At 46.0% G+C, this 21,128-nt stretch overlaps 1 protein-coding gene across 8 annotated transcripts in view; it reads left to right on the plus strand.

Annotated features, from left to right (window-relative positions):
* The window catches only part of lrmp (lymphoid-restricted membrane protein), a 147,772-nt gene that overhangs the window by 77,345 nt on the left and 49,299 nt on the right, over positions 1 to 21,128 (plus strand). For all 8 annotated transcript variants that reach the window (XM_052033465.1, XM_052033469.1, XM_052033470.1 and 5 more), the window contains 2 exons: positions 13,864 to 13,925; positions 20,128 to 20,269. In XM_052033465.1, coding sequence (XP_051889425.1) covers positions 13,864 to 13,925; positions 20,128 to 20,269 — 204 coding nt within the window. The remainder of the gene's footprint in view (positions 1 to 13,863; positions 13,926 to 20,127; positions 20,270 to 21,128) is intronic.

A 21,128-nucleotide genomic window follows, 5' to 3' on the forward strand; every position in this document is an offset into this window, starting at 1 on the left:
AGAACTTTCCTGCCTCTATCTTATCTATCCCTTTCACAATTTGATACATTTCTCTGAAGATTCCTTCCCATTCTTTTGAATTCCAGCAAGTATAGTCTGAAGTGACTCAATCTCTCCTCGTAGGCTAACCCCCTCATCTCTGGAATCAACCTGGTGAACCTCCTCTGCACCGCCTCCAAAGCCAGTATATCCTTCCTCAAGTAAGGAGACCAGAACTGCACGCAGTACTCCAGGTGCGGCCTCACCAGTTCCCTGTACAGTTGCAGCATAACCTCCCTGCTCTTAAATTCAATCCCTCTAGCAATGAAGGCCAACATTCCATTTGCCGCCTTGATAATCTGTTGCACCTGCAAACCAACCTTTTGTGATTCATGCACAAGCACTCCCGAGTCCCTCTGCACAACAGCATGCTGCAATCTTTCACCATGAATAATAATCTGATCTTCCAAGGTCAGATGATATTGGTTTATTATTGTCACTTGTACTGAAGTACAGTGAAAAACTTGTCTTGCACACTGTTCTTACAGGTCAATTCATTACACAGTGCAGATACATTGAGTTAGTACAGAGTGCATTGAGGTAGTACAGGTAAAAACAATAACAGTACAGAGTAAAGTGTCACAGCTACAGAGCAAATGCAGTGTAATAAGGTGCAAAGTCACAACAAGGTAGATAGTGAGGTCAAGAATCCATCTCATTGTATAAGGGAACCGTTCAATAGTCTCATCACAATGGGATAGAAGCTGTCCTTGAGCCTGGTAATACGTGCCCTCAGGCTCCTATATCTTCTGCCTGATGGGAGAGGGGAGAAGAGAGAATGATTCCTGCACTAAGGCTTTTGTTCCCATAAGGGAATGAGGGAAGTCTTGGGGAATGAGAATGCTTGGGGAGTGGAATGATTTGGAAAGCACTGTTAAGTAGCTGACCGGTTTGAATTCCTTCCTCTTATCCTGTAATTCTACTGCTAAATGCCTTTTAAGGTGTATTTCCCTGAGCCTTCTCGACCAGGCCAAGAACTGTGACCCCACCCCTCCTCTCTACTTGAGAGACCCCAGACCCAGTTTCATCATGATTAGCAATAAGAATCTAGCAGAGGGAATGCTGCAGTAAGGCCTTTCACTGCAACGCGTCAAGTTGTGTGTTCTGGGCAACATGGCTTCCTGGAGCTAAATTCATTGGCACTCAGAAGTGGGAATTTGAGTGCGATTAACCCAACTTTGATCAGTGCAATGTCACCTGTGGCTGCATGTTTCACTCCTGTGATAAATTCAGTCAGCAGGAAGTGTCAGGATCATAAGCTGGACCTTTCCTGGTGGCCAGTGTCGAGAGTGGTGAGCCATCAGCATCACTCTTTCAAGATTCTGGCCAAGGTTCCCTGCACTTGTCCTGCAGAGGACAGGGAGGTTCTCCCCAGTCTCTGGGCAAAAACATATCATGGTTAGGGTTGGATACATTGCCCTGGAAGGAGCTGGTGTGTATTCACTGTAGAATAACCTTGTGTCCCATGTTCAGTAACTCAAGCCCACCTGGGACAGAGAGCTTCCCATTTGTTGAGCATTCCCCCTGAAGGATTGGTGGTAGGAAGGGTAGTCTCTCTGCAGCTCGCTGTCCAAACAGACAATCGACCTGGAGGTCAGCAACGAAGCCATGGCTCAACCACAGATCCTTTGCCACAAGAAATTCAGTGACCATGCACAAGTCCTCAGGCCAGTTGATCTACCTTTCAACTACCTGTCTGACATACTCCTAGCCCTTGGACACTGCTCAGTAAACGCGCCCTTTTCACGCACCCGATGTCAATTATTCATGCACTGCACCACTCTCTCGCACATAACCTCACAGACTCGCCTGAGAGCTGGTACTGTCAGCAAGTCAACAATGACAACCAGGTCACCAATACACATCGCACAACGGTCATTGAGCTTTGAAATAGAAGTGCTGTTGATGGGTTCCCTGCACTCCACGGTCCTCCTGAAGAGGACAAGAGTGTTCTCCTGGTCTCCTGGTGAAAATGCATCCTGCCTCTGGTCGGATACATCGCTCTTGGGGGGAAAAAGCCAATGTGCATCCACTGGAATAGTATTGGAGCTAAATGTGTTAAATTGAGAACTGGTTGCAGAGTCTCGGTTTGTTTTCCCTCGAATATAGATAATGAAACATTGTTATAAACAATGCACTAGATCCAAAAGAGGATGCACAGGAAAACTATTTCCTTTGGCAGCATGGTTGATAACAGCAGGGATGACTAAAGGTTTTGGCAGCTTTCTGTTTCACGAGTGGTTGGTTTGCAGCTTAGTAGGCAACTCTGTGTTGAACATTAAAGAGCATGGCTCAAGAACCCCTCTCTGGAATGGCTTGTCACTTATGACTGTGTTGCTTTACACTGAGGCTTGGAGTGTCCCCTCCAGAGTATAAGCCCAGGGAGAACTTGGAGACACTTGGGCTCCCCAGTCATCAGAATCCTTCACCTCCCCGACGGGGATTGTGTTTGGTGTGGATTCGGTTGCAGGAAAGGTGACCTAGCTGGGGAGGGGAATCACTTTCCTTTTGGAGTCTGCCAGGTTTTGTTTTTTTAATCAGGGTCGAGTTCCTTAGCCTTCCCCTTTCCCCAGATACCTGCAAGATATTTGCACCTAGTTGGGATTTGGTTCCTGAGTGCCAGGGTGCCCACAGACTGGCAGACCTGGCACTGAATTGGGGTACCAACCTTCCTCTGCGTTGGCCTGAACCTCTGGTTGAGGGTCCCAGATTCTCTGGGCTACTGGGTGGAGCGCCCCAGCATCTGTTACAAACAGGGAGAGTCTTGTCCTGAAGTCCCATCGATGTTGCCAGCACTCTAACTCTCCTCACCCACCAGACCCATCACTGGTGCCTCTCTCTGATACACTGGCACACACAATGCTAACTTGGAGCTAGGCGATTCTGAATTTACCAAGCAACACATTTTCCACAAAGGGGAGTGGATCAGAAACTTGCTTCCCATTAAAGACCGAGACTTGAGGCCAATAGTTTGTGGTAGTGGACTTTGGTTAGGCAAGTGTACTGAGGGTTTCAAGAATGGAAGATTAATGTAGATCTGCTTTGATTAACCCGCATGGTAGGTTGTGGGCAAGGCTTGACTGGCTTTGTCACTGAAAGATTAACCGTTGTTTATCTTGTGGCTGTTTGCAGAGAAGGTAATCTCCATATTTTGGAGGCGTAACTTGCCAGTTGAGTTTGGTAGAAAAGCCACTCCCTCACCAAGAGCAGGGATCTGACCAAGAATTCAGGCCGAGGCACCTCCACCACCAGTAATTTACAGCCCCTTTTTAACTTTGTTGATTTGCGGGTCACTGGCTGAGTGAAATTCGCTGTCAAGTTTCTTTATATTAGTGGCTACAGTTCAGAAAATAGCACATTGGCAAGGAGTCCTTTAAGTGTTAAGGACACAAATGGTTCTTCTGAAATGCTAGTCTTCCCTGTGGCATCTGTCGAACTTTCCTCCATTTCTGCTAATCAGATTGACCATCCATCCACCCTATGCAGACCTTGGGGAAAGGGGTATCAAAGAGTTAAATAGTGAGATACTTATAAGCACCACACAGATGCTGGAGGAAATCAGTGGGTCAGGTGGCATCCGTGGAGGGAAGTGGACAGTTAGCATTTTTGGTTGAGACCCTTCATCTGGACAGCATTTCTGATGAAGGGTCTCGACTCGAAACGTCGACTGTCCATTTCCCTCTGTAGATGCTGCTTGACCTGCTGAATTCCTCCAGCATTTGTGTTGCCCCAGATTCCACCATCTGTGCTCTTTTGTCTCCATCAAACACTTAAGCTGAGCTTTTCATAGTCACACAGCACAGAAGTGGACCCTTCAACCCACTGAGTCTGCACTGACTATCAAGCACCCATTTTATATTAAATCCATTTTATTCCCCCAACAATCTCACCAGCATCCCCCAGGTTCTGCCAATCACCTAGACATTTAGGGCAATTTACTTACTGACCTACACTTGGGGTGTAAGAATTGGGAAAACCTGGGGGGAGGGAGGAGCCCAGGGAGAATGTGCAAACTCCACACAGTAACAGAAGTTGGGTTTGAACCCAGGCTGCTGGTTTCTTGAGACGGATGCTAAAGGCTCTTCTAGGAATTGGAGCACTGTTTGAATACCCAGAGCACAGTTCTGGTCATCTTATCGAAAAACAATCATAGTGGTACTGTAGAAGGTGTAAACTATGAAGTACAAGAATGATACCAGATCTGGGGGAGAATAACTATCAGGAAAGATTGATTAGGCGAGCCACTTTTTGTTTGTTTCATAAAATTAAGTGCGGTGTGATCTCTGGTCCTTAATGTTGTAGAGTGATTTCTTCAGGTATCAGTGGAGACATCATTTCCAATTGTGTTGGTGGCTTCAGAGATCGAAGTCCAGACTCCAGCTGAGAATGATCATTAATAAATCCGGTAGGAAATGGAGGGGGAACTTGGCCCAGTTAATGGTTAACATGTGTAACCTACAGCCACATGGGGTAGTTGAGGTGATTAATAGTTGTCGTTAAGGGGTAACCAGATAAGTGCAGGTGACAGAATGCAGGATGTGCTAATGGGACATTAAACACCAACATGGGCTATTGGACAAGTGTTGTAGATTCCATGAAAACCTGCAGCCTACTGTATCTCAGGAAGAGAAGAAAGCTGAAACACCAGGGTTAATTTGGAAAATATTTGCAAAATTCCTCCCTGACCTCTAATTGAAACCCCAAGCCTACAGTGTTTTATTGTCTTTTTATTAAATGAGATGGCTGCTCCAGCTTGCTCCAGAAGGCAGAGTCAGTGCAAGCTGGTAAGTCCAGAACACTCCTTCCCCCATCTGTGACTGGGGCTCTCTGCCTGCCCACCCACATCTAGGCTGTGATGATCTCTTTGAAAGGGCTTTCAATGGTCTGCCATTACTGCAAAATGTCCATCTCTGCTTCCAACATTCAATTACCGATGACATGCTCTGATGTACTGTAGAAGGTGTATTGTCCAGGTCTTTCTACCCTGTGAGAGATCTTCTATGTACTTGTGCTCAGTATGTGGGCATCAGTGCAAAGACCAGCATTTATCACCCAACCCCCAGATACATTGGAGCTGGTGGCATTGAGCTACATTCTTAAAGCTTCAGTTCCATGTGGTGGAGATGGTCCCACAGAGCTTTGGGTAAAGTAGTTGGTTCTAGACTCTTGACCCAATGATAAGTCGAGGGCGAATCTATGGTGCCATTCAGAATGGGAGTTTGTAGGTGGTTGTGATCCCACTTGCCTGCTGCCCGTGTCCTTCCAGATGACGATTTGGGAGGCGATTTGCTGCAGTGTAATCTGTAGATGGTACACACTGCGGCCTCAGAGTCGGATGCCAATCAATGAGTAGGTGTGTGTATGCAGTTACTTGGGGACCACTTAAATCCTGGAGCCCACAGTAGATCCAAACCCAATGTGTACTGTCCTGTCTGCACTGGGCCTTCTCTTGTTAGATGAGCTGAAGGTTCAGAAGTGCTTGTTCTCCTTTCCCTACCTTCTATGTCTCCCATCTTCTGATCTCCTAGGGGGTGGGGGGGGGGGGGGGTGGCGGGGAACTGCAACGATCTCTTTTTATTGAGAACAACAAACTCTGATCTAAATTTAAAACAACAAACTCTGATCTAAATTTAAAGGGCTAATGAACGTAACTAGTGATAAACTAGCATTGCATGTGTTGGCCGTGGGAGAGATTGTGAGACGGAAGACAAAAGGTTACACGAAGCCACGGGGTGAGTCAATCTTCCTGTGCTTTGAAGTAACTCGCACCAGTCCTTTGCACTGCTGTTGGGGAGCAAGTCTGAGCCACATCGAGTAAAACTCCAATAATCCGACACGCTCGAGACTTTAGTTGTGCTGGGTTGGCAGATCTTCCGGATTATTGGATGTTATTCTATTATATCCATTTTGTTTTCTTTTTACCACCTCCCCCCCCCTTTGTTTTCCTGTTGACCCCTCACCCCTTCTTTCCCCTCTCCCACCCTCATGACCTGCCCATCTATTCCCCACCTCCATCCTTTATTCCATGGTCTACTGCCCTCTCCTACCCGATTCCTCCTCCTTCAGCCCTTTGCCTCTTCTACCTATCACCTCTCAACTTCTTATTCCACCTCCCCCCCCCCCCCCCCCCCCCCCCCCCAACCTGGACTCACCTATCACCTGCCAGCTCGTGCTCCTCCCCGACCACCTTATTCTGGCTTCTGCCCTCTTCCTTTCCAGTCGTGATGAAGGGTCTCGGCCCAAAACGTCGACTGTTTATTTCCCTCCGTGGATGATTCCTCCAGGTGGGATCCAGGTCCCTGCTGGGTTTGCAGAAAGCACAACAAACATCACCTGGTTGGTGAGCCAGGTGCCGAAGCATTTGGATTTCCAAATGGTCGGATTATCGAGTTTTACTGTACTGTTTTTTCTTCTTTTCCCTCTCCCTGACTTTGTGAATCACACCCAGAGCCCTACTGTTTCACCACTGGATGTGTGGAGGTGTTGTGATTATGGTTATTGACATTGCAACTTTTGAGGCCTTAAGGTAATATGTCTCTAATAACAGCTCCCAGAGTGACAGAGGCATGGGAGAGGAAATAACTGTAATACCGGCTGGATTATGGTGCAAGCCCTGCACGTTCCTGAGCACGAGGGCCAACGATCCCTACTAGAAATGTGCCTACATGTAGGGGGTTGCTGGTTCTGATCTGAAGGTTTCTCTCCTGCTCCCCTCCTGCAAGGAGTCCATGCTCCCTTCACACTCCCTTCCAACTACATCAGTTGCAAACAGACTCTCTAAGAACAACATGGAATAACCTCGACTGTCAATCAAGCAGTAGTTTCCCTTCCATCTTGGTATTTATGTAACTGTTAAATGTTCAATGATATGCAAAAAAAAAAGCACTTGCCAATTGGTCCCTGTGATTTCATTTCTAGTGTGTTGATTCCCAGAGTTTAGTTGCAAATTCTCAGAGACTTGTTTGACTCTAGTGGATCGGGAAGCCCATTGCACAGCCAGCTCTCAAAGCCATACACTTGTAGCCAGGGAACTCGTGATAAATCTGGTTTTGGCAGTACTGCAGACATTTTAGAGAAACCTTGCTCTAAAGATTTAGTTGACAAACAGGATATCTCTTCCATTGCATTGGAGGTCAAAAAGTGTGTATCAGTAGCTGTAAATACAGCTAATCATTCGTCGTAAAAACACTTTCCATAAATTTACGTAGAATTAACAGGACTGAAAGTGGACATCTCACTCAGTTGCTTTACCTGGTGGCTGAATTCCACATGAACTACTTCCATCCAGCTTCTAACCTGTTTCTGTCTCTCACAAACTACTAATTCCCTGTTTTTTTTACACCTCAACCACTCCATGCAGTCCCAATTGAAAGCAAAGTAAAACTGCAGAATCTGGCATAAACACACATGCTGGAAATACTGAGCAGGTCAGGCAGCATCTGTGGAGAGGGAAACACTTGACGTTTAGGGTCAATGACCCTTCAGAGCTGGCGATTGACCTGAAAAGTTAACTGTTTCTCTTGCCACAGATGTTGTCCAATTTGCTCAGTATTTCCAGCACTTTGATTTTGCCATGTTCCAGATTCTCCCCTGTAGAAGGTCTCTCTTCAGTTTGCAGGATTAAATGTCTGCCCTATTTATGATCTGCTTTGAGCTTCCCATAGGAAGAAATCTTCCTGTTCAATTGTAGGTTATTTGAAAGAACTCCAAGTCACCCCCTAACTGCCCTGTCTCTTGTGAGGCACCAGTCTGATCTTTTCTGATGACCGTACCCTCAAATTTGGCTTCCTTGTTAGTCAGTCGTACAGCACAGCGATGGGCCCTTCAGCTCACCACGTCCATGCCAACCTTTTTGCCCGTCTATGCTAATCCCATTCGCCAGTACTTGGACCACATCCTTCTTTGCCTATTTAAATGTCCGAGTGTCTCTTAACCCTTCCCTCTTCCATTCCAGTCCTGATGAAGGGTCTCGACCCAAAACGTCGACTGTTTATTTCCCTCTGTAGATGCTGCCTGACCTGCTGAGTTCCTCCAGCATTTTGTGTGTGTTGCTCCAGATTCCAGCATCTGCAGAATCTCGTGTCTAAGTGTTAACTTTGTAATTGCTTATGGCTAATTTAGAATCAAGATGTGGCTAATTGCATTTCTGATTAGTCAGTTAATACAAGCACCCTTGTGACTTCAATGCTCACTCACCCAGCCTATGAATGCAACCTTTAACCTTGCCTGCATTTCTTAATCACATATTAAGACTAAAAGCAGGGTGGGAGACTTTTTTTTTGATCATTGCATATAAAAGTTCAACATGAAATAGGCTGCCCACTTGTGCCCTGATCCACAAGGTCTATGCCACCCACAGTATGTGTGAACACGGGTCTTCTGCGATCTGTTTAATCAGCTTGTTATTTTCTCGAATATCTCGTACTCCAAAAGCATCAAATTAATGTTATTATCTATAGCCTAATTAGAGGCACATTTATGTAGGAGGATCCAGTCTTTGCCTTTCACCTCTTATGGTTGATCCCCCTTGAAGATGGCAGCTGATGAGGAGGGAGCTTTGTGCAAATGTTCACTGGTTGGCAAAGCTATTTTAAGAGTGATGGTTTTGGCTGCTGGATAAATCTAAGTAGGATGGGCACTTCTAGATAGAAGACTGGTGATTATACTTCGACTTGCACATCTTTCAACGGACCATCCCACTTGAAAAGGTCTTCCCTGCAGTTCCATTCCCAGGTAGTGACCTGATGCTGGGGTTAACCCGTGCAGCTCCTGGGAATTGGGTTCAAAGACTGGGAACATGAGACCGCTCAGTCCCTCTAGCCCTGCCCCACCATTCAATATGATCGTGGCCCCTCTGATTATATCCTTGACTCCCCCTGCTCGTGGTGACCTTTCAACCCCTTGCATAGCATATGTGTATCTCACTACCTGTATTTTAAAATAAATATTCCACCAGCCTTTGAGGAAACTCCAAGCATCAGAACATCTCGTGGGACAAGGGGTGGGGAACATCTGGAGTGCCCAGGGAAAACCCACTCAGTCAGAGGGAGAACATGCAAACTCCAAAAGTCGGGATTGACTCTGGGTCACTGGAATTGTGAGGCAGCAGCTCTACCAGCTACATCGCCGTGACCCTCCCCTTCTCGCACTAAGGTCCTCTCCCCTCCACCCTGTCAAGACCCCTCAAGTATATTTCAATCTTTTCTCTTCCCCCCCCCCCCCACTCAATTTTCTAAACTCCAGTAGAGAACAAAGCCTTATCCAACCTTTCCACTTAAGATGACCCAACCATTCCATGTATCAGTGTAATAAACCTTCTCTGAACTGCGGTCAACAACATTAACGTCCTCCCTGAGACAAGGAGACCAACACCGTACACAGTAATCTAGATATGGCCTCATCAATGCCCTTTACAATATTGTCTTGGCTTGGGCTGATGTGTCATAATAAAAGGGAGAACTGAGTATTCCTTCAAGTAGGCTTGGAATCTTTCCAAGAATGTTATTACTCCGTTGCTGTCTCAATCAAATAGTAGGAAAAAGTTGAGACCCAGACTTTGAGAGCCCTATCAAGATCACTGAGACTGGCACAGAATTCTAATTCCTACTGGCGTGTCCCTAAACTGGCATCACCACCTTCCGCCCTGTTGTGCATGCTACCCACTGCTGTTGAATCCCATTGGGATAGTGCAAGCTTCCAGGCACTCACCCTGGGGAATAATATAACTGGGTAGAGACAGTTTCCTTAACGGCTTGGCTGAAGAGCCGTTCAGTTCAACCTATGCATTGCACCAAGATTCAACTCTCATTTAGCAGGGTTGGATTTCTTTCTGTCCTTGTTTGTGGACTGTAATTCCTGGAGGCAAATTCTCTTTTAAAGAAAATGTTGGTAATGGGAGTATTAGTGTGTGTGGTGTCTGCAAGCAAAAATATGCCAACTCATCTGGGGAAAAGTACTACTGTCATGGAAAAATATATGTTGAGAAATTCTAGTGCATCTATTAAGGTGGCAATATTTGACTTGGGGAGCAGGAACTGGGATCAGGAAGCTGGTACTTGGTGATCAACATAGGGGAGGGAGAATGAGTGACAGTGATTGACAGGTGATCAGAAGTAAATTGGTTTATTATTGTCACATGTACTGAGGTACATAAAAACTTTGTTTTGCATGCCATCCATATAGATAATTTCATCACAACAGTGCATTGAGGTAGTGCAAGGGAAAACAATAACAGAATGCAGAATAGTGTTACAGTTACAGAGAAAGTGCAGGCAGACAATAAGGTGCAAGGCCATAAGGTAGATTGTGAGGTCGAGGCCATCTTATCATTACTGGGGGGGCTGTTAATAGTCTTATAACAGCGGGATAGAAGCTGTCCTTGAGCCTGGTGGTACGTGATTTTGGGCTTTTGTGTCTTCTGCCCAATTGGAGTGGGGAGAAGAGAGAATGTCCAGGGTGGGTGGGGTCTTTGGTTGCTTTACTGAGGCAGTGAGAAGTGTAGACAGTCCACGGAGAGGAGGCTTGTTTCTGTGATGTGCTGAGCTGTGTCCACAATGCTCTGTGGTTTCTTGCAGTCTTAGGTAGAGCAGTTGCCATACCAAGCCGTGATGCATCCAGATAGAATGCTTTCTATGTTTTATATATTTTATAACAATGTTTTGTATATTATAACAAAAATTTGTGAGGGCCAAAGGGCCTTTGGGGACAGAAGTGAGAAACATTTGCACAAAGGTATTGGAAATCTAGAGCATTCTCCAAAGAACCTGTTGAGACTTTAAGGGAATTGAAAGCTTCATGACTGACACTGGTTTAGTTTTTGTAGGCAAGAGTATTTAAGATATGTATATAGAAAATGAAATTGTAGTCCAGATCAGCCATGATGTGACTACACGGTTCAATACTGTCCCTGTGGTCAAACAGAGAGGCTTAAGGGGCATCAGAGGAGACAAACTAGGCAACCAGTGAGGGACTGAGTTATAGGGAGAGATTGGACAGGCCTTTTTTCCTTGCAGTGTCGGAGACTGAGGTGTATAAAATTGAGGGGCATAGATGGGGTGAACGCACTTGGTCTTTTTCCAAGGGTTGAGGAGTCAAGAACTCGAGGGCACACAATTAAGGTGATGGGAAAGATTTAATAGGAACTTGAAGGGCAACTTTGTTTAAAACAGAGGGTGGTCGGTATATGGAATGAGCTGCCAGAGGAAGTGGTTGAGGCAGGTACATTTAACACCTTTTAAAAGACGGTTGAGCAGGTACATGGAAAGGTTTAGAAGGATATGGGCCAAACCTGGGCAAAGAGCTTGGATGGGCGTCTTGGACAGCATGGACCAGTTGGGAGAAGGGACTGTTTCTGTGCTGTATGACTCTATGGCCATTGTATATGTTTGTGGAATGAATACGGAAGGACTAATGATTTGTGAAGACATTAGAGTATTAGGAAGGGATTGGGGCTGGCAGTGCATTGGTTGGAGGGAGTGGGTGGATTGTAGAGTTGGGGGTGTAAGTCACAAGGATGGAGGTGTCTTAGGTAATGTTTACTTCAGTGTGGAACAATGGGTTGGGAGCTTGCGGGTGGCCAGTATTTTACATCCGGCCTTCCCTGTTTGGCACTGCAGGCCTCTTGTCTTGAGTGCCCAGCGAGAGACCATCCCCATGGCCAATGTGGTCCAAGTCTCCTTGCAATCCTCTGATAGAAGAAGTGTACAGGGAGGGACGTTACCTCACATGCCCCCAGTGTGGAAATCCCATCAGGATTCCAATACTGGGAAGTACCCCATCAAATTCCCTGATCATTGCAATGCAGAAATGGTCACAATCGGGATCAACTTGGGTAAAAATAATTTTACTGCTGTAAAGTCCTGCACCAAGTGATTCGGGTTCAAGGCAATTGTCTCTAAATCCTTTGGCTGTTTAACCCATAATGACCTTGAGGGATTCCTACATGAGCCACGAATCTATCTCCTGGCTTTGACTCTGGGACTGTCTCTTTCTGCACTGCCAGCTTTAGAAGGAAACCTCCTTCATAACCATCAGTACAAGTTGGAGGGGTTAAATGTTGCATGTAAATAAATGGAAGCAGGCAGGCCTATTTAACTGTTCTGTGACCAAGATCATGAACTCTGCTTAAAGATAATTGCTGACCATAACAATTGTAACAATTCATGTTTAGTTGGCACTTCCAACTTGCTGAAATGCAGAAAATGTTTTTGGGTCCATCCTGACGCTGCATTTTGCATATACTGTATTTGAGTATGTCATTGTTTCACTAGTAAACTCCCTACTTTTAAAGTAGGGTGCAAACATGTACCAACCTGCGTGACAGTTGCACTTGTGGAAATTTCATTTTAATCTTTTGGCACCGTCCAATTCTTTTAGTTTAGCAAAGCTGACTTCCTGTTAAATGTCTAAGCTTGCACCTGTTTGAAACCCTACAGCGCATGAAAGTCTCCCTATAAAGGGCAGATCTGGCGAACAGATGCATAATGAGGTGAAATATTTATTCCATCCCCCAAAAAGAACAAGGCCTTCACCATCTGTTCTGAGAAATTTGAATACTGGGCAAAGGTTGTACCATTTGGTAACCTCTTCTGCAGTCTTAACATTTTTTTATTGGTGTGATCCCATCCTGGTGTTGATGTACCTATACCCTTCGATTTCTCATATTCCACCACTGCTGTGTTGTCTTCCCTGTAGTTATCTTTAAGACATTTGGTTTTTATTTGCAGCTTCTCCAGTAGTGTAATAGGCCTGGGGAAAACGACTCTAAGCTTCTAAATATCAGTCGGTGGTCATAAAAGATAATTGGTCCTGTCATAGGCATACACAGGGTATAAATGTCATGAAAATTAGCTTTTTGCAGCAGCAGCATGGTAAGTTATAAGATGAGGACAAACATAGATAATGTAAGCTTAAATTAAGACAAATTATACATGTGGAGCTCCTGCTGTATAATCTATCCGATCACAATATCACTTCAAGTAATTGCATTAAACCATAGTACTGGTGCCAAGGTACGTCTGTTTCTGTTAGCACAACTGTGCTATTTTGATTGTCAGCTGGGCAATTAACTTCTTAAATTCTCTGAAGGAGAGGATGATATGAACCTCCTCGGGTCACCTCATTCTCTTAGATGCGCTGTCCTGACAGAAGCCATGATGTTCTCATTGGATGTGGCAACTCTGCAAAGTAGAAAGGCCATTAATGACACAGTTGGGTGAACAACAACATCTGTATATTTCGTGGCTTTTACGAAGGCAGCTATGCTAACGTGCTGTATGGAAAAGTAACCATGCAGACCTGAACTCTTGAACCAGATTTGGTGATGTGGAGGATGATGTAAAGCCTGGTCAAAGCAGGAACTCTTTGGGTTCATTCCTTGTGAAAGTTGTATGCAAATAAGTTTTCTGACTTGTCCTTTTTTGGCTGGGTAGAAGAGGAATAATGAAATGATTCAACTGAAGTGGTGTTTAGAATATCAAATTAGTGGGTGGGGGGGGGCAGAAATGCAGGTGCATTTTATCTTCACACTTGTAAATAAAACAAAATGTAGGTCAAGCTAATTTTCAGTTGAGTTACATATGCACTCAACAATGCAAGCTTCCCCGAACTGGCTATCCCACCAACTTTTAATGACACCTCAACATCCATGGACATGAGGGTTTGATTTATCTCCCTCTCTCCCCCCCCCCCCCCCCCCCCCCAATAACTGCATCTATTGTGCTATAAACCAAAGTCACTGTGCATAAATTGAAATGTGACAGCTCTGAGTAATATTGATGCTTGAGTGATATTTCAGTGCCTAATTTACCTAATTCTTTCTCGCAGCAATTACTCAATCACCACGAGAGAGGCTCTTTCAGCAAGAATTGTGTGGATTGAAGTTCCAGGTAATGACTAGTTTTAAGTTGTGTGGGCACTGTACAATATGTAAACTTTTCATTACACAATTTGGTAATGCAATGCTTTAGGTTGGTAATGCAATGCTTTAGGTTTGATGGATGAACACTTAAAAGATTTAGACTCTTGTAATGGATAAAGATATTCAAGTGCTTCCAGATATAAAATGTAAAATTATGTTACATCCTCTTTAAATTTGTATTTTTTTTAAACCCTATTTTGGAAGTATTTACAATTGCTCTTCCATTCTATCTACATTGGCTGGGATTGTATGATTTGATTCAGTTGTCCTGCAAGAGAATTTTCCCATTAGCAACGGTACTCTTCCAAACTCCTTCAGCTGAGTGTTGTTGTGGGGGGGGGGGGGGGGGGGGGGGGGTGGAAGTGAAACCAGTGCGTAAACAAATGGGTACCAACCATGGCTGCTTTAAGCAACTGGCTGCTTCAGTTGGTTCCCTTGTATGTCTTACAATGCAAGGAAGCCATGTGACCCATTAAGTCTACATTCTCAGAACAATTCCATCAATCCCATTCCCCACCTTATTTCCCTGTAGTTTATTCTGTCTCAATTAAATCCCACCTGATCCTCCTTGCTTACACCAGGGGCAATTCAGTGGCCATTTAACCTACCAGCAACAAACAAGATTCTGGAGGAACTCGGCAGGTCGGGCAACATCTGTGGAGGGAAATGGACAGTTGATATTTTGGGTTAAGACCCTTCATCTGGATGCTGAGTTCCGTCAGCATCTTGTTTGTTGCTCCAGATTCTAGTACCTGTGATCTCGTGTGTCTCTAACCCACCAGCATGTTTCAGGGATGTGGGAGAAAACGAGCAGCTGGAGGAAACCCAGGCAGTCACGGGAAGAACACACAAACTCCACACAGGCAGTGCTGGGAGTTGGGATTGAACCCGGGTTACTGTTGCTGTGAGACAGTGGGCCTACCAGCTGCACCACTGTGCTGCTGCTTTTACTGACACTTTGCCTAGAAATTAAATCGGGGTGGTGGGGGGGGGGGGAGAAAAACATGCACTGTGGTTGTGGTATGGGTAAATCATGCAGTGTTCTGCACATGTTTTGAAGATTGTGCCCATTTCCTGTTGAATTCCTGGAAGAAAGGACCAAGTACTTTCTGTCGTTATCTGCCCCATCAGGGATGTTGTTTCCTATCATGTTTTGCTGATGTGATGTAATCTGTGTCTGGCACTCATTAATTAGTGAGGGAAATTTGGTCAGAAGGTTGATCTGTAGACTGCAGTTACAACTCTGAAAATGGAGTGTGATCCTTAGAGTAGGAAATGTTGTGCATATTAGTTTTATTTTATAAGCACTTCCCCACCAGCTGCAGTCATTTTAATACACTGAAAATCTCCTTGCACCACCCCAGCCCTAAGCACAGATTTAAGTGTACAGAGTGCAAGTCACAAGGCATTGATCTGTGACTCCAATGCCGCCACTGTCCACAGTAACTTGGGACCACCCATTGCCTGGGTGTCAGCGGTGATGTGGAGGGGGTGGTTCCCCATCTGGAAACCCGTGTACCATCACCACACTCTGTCCCTTCCAACACCCCACCAGCATCTTCTGCCTCGCCCCATTTTCCATGACTTTCTCCCTCTCCCCTTTTTTTTAACCCCTCTCTCAGATAACGATCTCTCTAATAGCGCTGAGTTGGCGTATGACATGGCAGCTGCCTGCTCATTGTTCAGGCAGCGTTCGAACACTCCTAAAGGTGGAAATCATAACTTCAAGCAAAGATGTCATAGGGTCATCCAGCACAGAAACAGGCCCTTCGGCCCACTACGTCCATGCTGACCCTTTTGCCCATTTACACTAATCGTGTTTGCCCACATTAAGTCCTTATCCTTCCATGCCTTGCCTATCTAAATGTCTGTGTCTAACTGCCTCTTAAACACAGTGATTGTATCTGATTTCACCACCACCTCTGGCAGCGTGTTCCAGATGTCAACCGCTCTGCATTTCTAGGGAAGAATTTACCCCTTGGATCCCCTTTTGAAATTCCTTCCTCTCATCTTAAACCTATGCCTCCTGTTTTCGATTAAAAGCAATGAAGTGTACGTTGTTTTTGATCACAACTGATTTGACATTGGAACTACACATGGTGTACCAAAAGTGAGTGAAATCCAATTTCAAGGCAACTTTGTTTAATTGGTTGACAGGCATCGGGTCTAGTGAAAAAGTTGCACATTGCCTGCTTTCTGTTTGTTAGCCAGTAGGAACAAGTAGTTTATGACTGTTTTCATATCTGGTATTGTGGGTAAGGATGGTGCAGGTGCCTCTAATACAGTGAGCAAGCAGACTTTTGCATAGGTAAATGAACAAGGTGTGCAGTGTGGAGTTCCCCGAAACAGATAATGCTGCCAGCAGCTGCAGAAACATCCCTGCGCAACCTTGAAACAGGCAAGTTGCTTGTTTGCAAACCATAGCCCTGTCCTCCCTCTGCAACTGCCCATACTTTCATTGGAAGCTGTTTTCTTCCTCAGTGGTTGCTGTGTGACTGAGGTCTGAGTTGCAATATTGAGCACTTTAGACCCGACCACTTCTGTGCAGGTGAGGGAGCTAACAATGAAGGCTCCTCAAGTTCTAGCCCACTGGCTCGTTCTCATTCTCTGTAGTTAACTCTCTGCTTCATCAGTTGCATCCAGTTCTAATTCTTTACCTTCTGCTTTGGTTTTTTTGTATTTGTTATCCATTCATCCTGTTAGCCAACAATATCCCTCATTTCTGGGCTGCTTCTCCCCAATTTTTGGATTTTTTCACAATCCATTTTAGGAACAGAGCTGAGGTCCTGTAGTTTTGTTCCTTCTGTGCTTTGGGAAGATTTGTACGTTTTTTTTAGGCAGGAAGATGCTCCAAGAAAGGACACCAAATGCATGGAGATTTGCCAGAGTCCAGGGTTGTCCATGGTTTTCCGGTATTTGTGCCAGCATCAAACTCCCTCACTGCTGCCCCCTACAGTTGTGGTCAGGCCAAATACTGCACAGCTACTGAACGGGCTGCACGATTGACACAGCACCTCACACTTGTTTAATTCTTCAACCAATGCACTTGCACAATCGAAGAATAAAGCTGACTGCCTTCCACCTCACCCCTCAGTTCATAAAATCTGATCCCCCTCATTCTGTTGGACCATAAGACACAGGAGCAGAATTAGGCAATTTGGCCCATCGAGTCTGCTCCGCCATTCGATCCCAGTTCGATATTTTCCCCCCTCAACCCCATTTTCTTGCCTTCTCCCCATACCCTTTGATACCCTTACTAGTCAAAGTACCCTTACCCTTTGATGCCCTTACTAATCAAGTTGGTAGTTTGTTCGAAGTACCAACTTGTGACATGCCCAAACAATGCTTCGATGTGCTTAAAAGGAAGGGAATTCCTCATCCCGTAGGATGGAGGGTTCACTTCCAACAGGAATTGCCTGACTTTGTTCAGGCTTCACATTAGACCAGTCATAGAGACATACAGCACAGAAACAGGCCCTTCGGCCCACCGAATCCATGCTAACCATCAATCGCCCATTTACTCTAATCTTGCGTTAATCCCATTCTCTCCACGTTCCCATTAGCTCCCCCCAGATTCCTCCACTTTGCCTACACAACGGAGCAATTTTGCAGGGTGAAATCAACCTACCAACCCGCACGTCTTTGGGATGTGGGAGGAAACTGGAGCACCCGGAGGAAACCCACTTGGTTGCAGGGAGGATGTGCAAACTTGACACACTGCACCGAGGTCGGGATTGAACCTGGGTCGCTGATGCAGAGGGAGTGGCTCTCCGGCTGCCCCACTGTGCCACCCGTCAACTGGAAATGGTAATCAATCTCGCATGGGAGGGAAAAAGGTGTTCAAGGATACTGTACAAATATGAATGGGTTGTGAAATGTAGAGAGTGCAGTGACAGTTCAGTGAATGATCTTGTAACTCTGGCATTGTGATCTAAACAGGAGTCTAAGGTTCCCCTCCCTTGGTCATGTGATTGATATGGGTGCCACTGCCTCCCAGTTAATTCTGTCACCCCTATCAAATCTGGGGCTTTTTGCCGGGAATCCTGTTAAACCAGTTTCATTGGAAGTTTCTGGGTTACTGGCAGCTCTAGCCTTGGTCATTAGCAGCTCCCTGCCCTGCAGTATGTGAATAAATGGCTACTGTCCAATCACCTCTATTCAAGGCATCCAGAGGAGGTTCACAAGAATGATCCCAGGCTTAACCTACGAGGAGCGTTTGATGGCTCTGGGCCTGTACTCTATGGCGTTCAGAAGGATGAGGGGGGGATCTCATTGAAACCTACCGGATATTCAAAGGCCTGGATAGAGTGGACATGGAGAGGATGCTCACTGCTGCATGTTTCAGGGGAGGAGGCTTCAGCTACTTGTCCTTCAGGCCACAGGAGCAGGCTCTGAGTGGACGTCACAGTGCAGGCGTACATACACCCCACCCACGTGGTATTAATCCTTGGAGACCTCACTGGCAAACTCCTGCCCAGAACACCTGGGTGTAGCCCTTGAAAGTCTGTGGCCCCTTGCACAAGTAACATTCAATGGGCACTGATTTTCACCAGCCCTTCTGGGACCCTCTGACTCTAGCAGCGCTCTCCCACCCTCCCATGGCTGCAAAGTCAGTTAAATACGCAGCAACACCTCCCAGTAGTGGAAAAGTGCTGCTTGTATTGCAGCATGTCCCTTTAAGAGTTGGCAGCCAAGGTCGCAGCTGCTACTCTAAATATTGGCAGTTGTGAGAACTTCCAATGAATCAGTAGGATAGGCTCACTGAAAATGGCAAGGCACAACGTTACACAGGGAACCCAACAACGAACCTTGCAATCGAAGCTCTCATGCTTTGCAGAACTTTCACGGTGATGAAGTGACTCGGCTTGCATTTGCAATGCCGTTTTAGCATCTGTATGGAGCAGGTTCAATTTGCTTGCTGCATAATTGCACCTGAATTATTCTGGCGTGCGTCGTCCATCAGCATCCCCTGGTGGACGGAGCCTTGGTGATGAGTGTGATTGGAGTACAGCAGTGATTCATCCAGACCACCTCGGTTGTCTGGTGTACACCAGCAAACAGTGTCTTCCCTCCAGTGGCAGTTGTCTTTGCCACACCACCTGCAGAATGGGTAATGATGTGGTATTCCCCTGGTTTCAAACAGGCAGCTGCACATCAATGCTGTTCCTCAAAGACATAAAAGCATTGGCTCCTCTAGTTTATGCTCCACCAGAGTCTCCTCTCGCCCAGCTTAACTGAACCCCATTAATACCACATACATTTTCCCCTCATTTGCTTAGCTAACTTCCTCTAAAGTTCACCTCTACAATACCCTCTGCAACTCTTGTGATGTAGTGATTTCAACAAGGGTAAATCAGATTAGCATCCCCTATTGGATTAATAGTGTGAACCTTCTATTGAGGAGTTTGAGCTTACATACAGTTAGTCATGCCTCAAATCAAAAAATACAGGCACTCGGGATCCAAAATTAAAACACAAAATGCTGGAAGCACTCGGCAGGTCAGGCAGCATCTGTGGAGAGAGAAGAGTGGTTAAAGTTTTGAGTTGAAGAGCCTTCGTCAGAACTAAAAGGCAAACAAGCTGGTTTTACATCGTCAAGAAGGGTGGAGTAAGGGTTGAGTAGGGCAAAGGGGATATCAGATGGTGAGGCCATGGTTGCTGTGGGGGTAAGTTTTGTAGGGGTCATCTGGTCGATGGGATAATAGAGGCAACGAGAATGCAAATGAAGTGTAAAGTGTAGTGAAATGCAGGATTGTGGGACATGCCCAGCAAGTCAGACTGCAAGTAGAGGAGAATAACTGAAGCCAACAGAGAAAACAACCCAAGTTTATCCAACCTCTAATCCAGGCAGCATCCTAGTAAACGTCTTCTGCACCCTCTCTGAAGCCTCCGCGTCCTTCCTATAATGGGGTGACCAGAATTGAATGCAATACTCCAGATGCAGCCGAACCGAGTTTTATAAAGCTGCAACATAACTTCCTCGCTCATAAACTCAGCATCTCGACTAATATTTAACCAGCCCTTTGCTTTCTGTCGTAGCTGCAGCCTGTTCATGCTTTCCTGATGGTTGTAACCTTTCATTTTGGGTAGGAGTCGTGGGCTAGGGTGCTTGTTGCTGCTTGTGTGTGTGTGTGTGTTTTGTGTAACAACTTCACCTCTCCTTCCAACAGACTGGAAGCTGTTGCAAAGAACAGAGGCACAAAGTTGTTCAACCTGAAGGACTGAGTGAAGCTCCTCGCCACACACTTCTATTGATACAGCAAGGGAGGAACCATAATTCAGTAACCACGCACACTTGCACACCTTTACTGGGTAAGAGAGGGCAATGTTGAACCTGCAGTAGAAACGTGTGCAGTAAACACGAATACTTTGATTAAGACTTCTATAATCTAAGAGATTTTAACTCTTGATGATGCTTATTAAGTAAAACCACAGAGAGATGGAACTTGTAAGCAGTATGTTTCTTTATGGATTCCATGTGCTCCAAAGTGATAGGGGCAGGGGATGACCATCCAGGCTTTTCGGTCAGCTCCACCGTTCCAAATCACAGTTGATCTTTCATATCTGCTCCATTTTCCTGCACTATTCTCGATTATATCCCTCAATTCTCCTGATGCTCAGAAATCAATTGATCTGTGTTTCCAATAAACTCTGAGCCCAAACAGTCATCTGGGATGGAGAAGGTCAACCCCTGCTGACAGATCAGCACTCCCTCAGCGTCGCGCAGGTGTCCCTGCGCCCCTGAAGTGGGGGCGCGATCAGTGGCCCTCCAGCTCCGCTCTACACCGAGCATGTTGCAGCTCGGCAAGGCCCCCTTCCGTGGCATAATCCTGGCCCTCCGTCCAGTCTAGAGCGGTGCACTGTCATATTCAAACAGTCTGCTGGGGGAACTGGGCTGGTCGGGCAGTGACTGTGGGGAGGAATGGAATTGTCGACGTCTCAGGCCGAAGCCCTGCATCGGGGCCAAGAGTGGAGAGGGGCAGTGGTGAGATGGGAGCCTGAGGTGATTGGTGGACTGAGGAGGGGCAATGGGCAGGTGGTGCCAGGGATTGGGGGTGAGGGGTGGAGTTGGGTACCAGTGGCGGCTGAATGATGGTTGGAGGCAGGTGGGGGGAGGGGAGAGTGGAGACGGCTGCTGGAGGGAGATGAGCAGGAATGCAAAGGGCTGCCA

The sequence above is a fragment of the Pristis pectinata genome, chromosome 19, assembly GCF_009764475.1.
Source record: "Pristis pectinata isolate sPriPec2 chromosome 19, sPriPec2.1.pri, whole genome shotgun sequence".
Lineage (NCBI taxonomy): Eukaryota > Metazoa > Chordata > Chondrichthyes > Rhinopristiformes > Pristidae > Pristis > Pristis pectinata.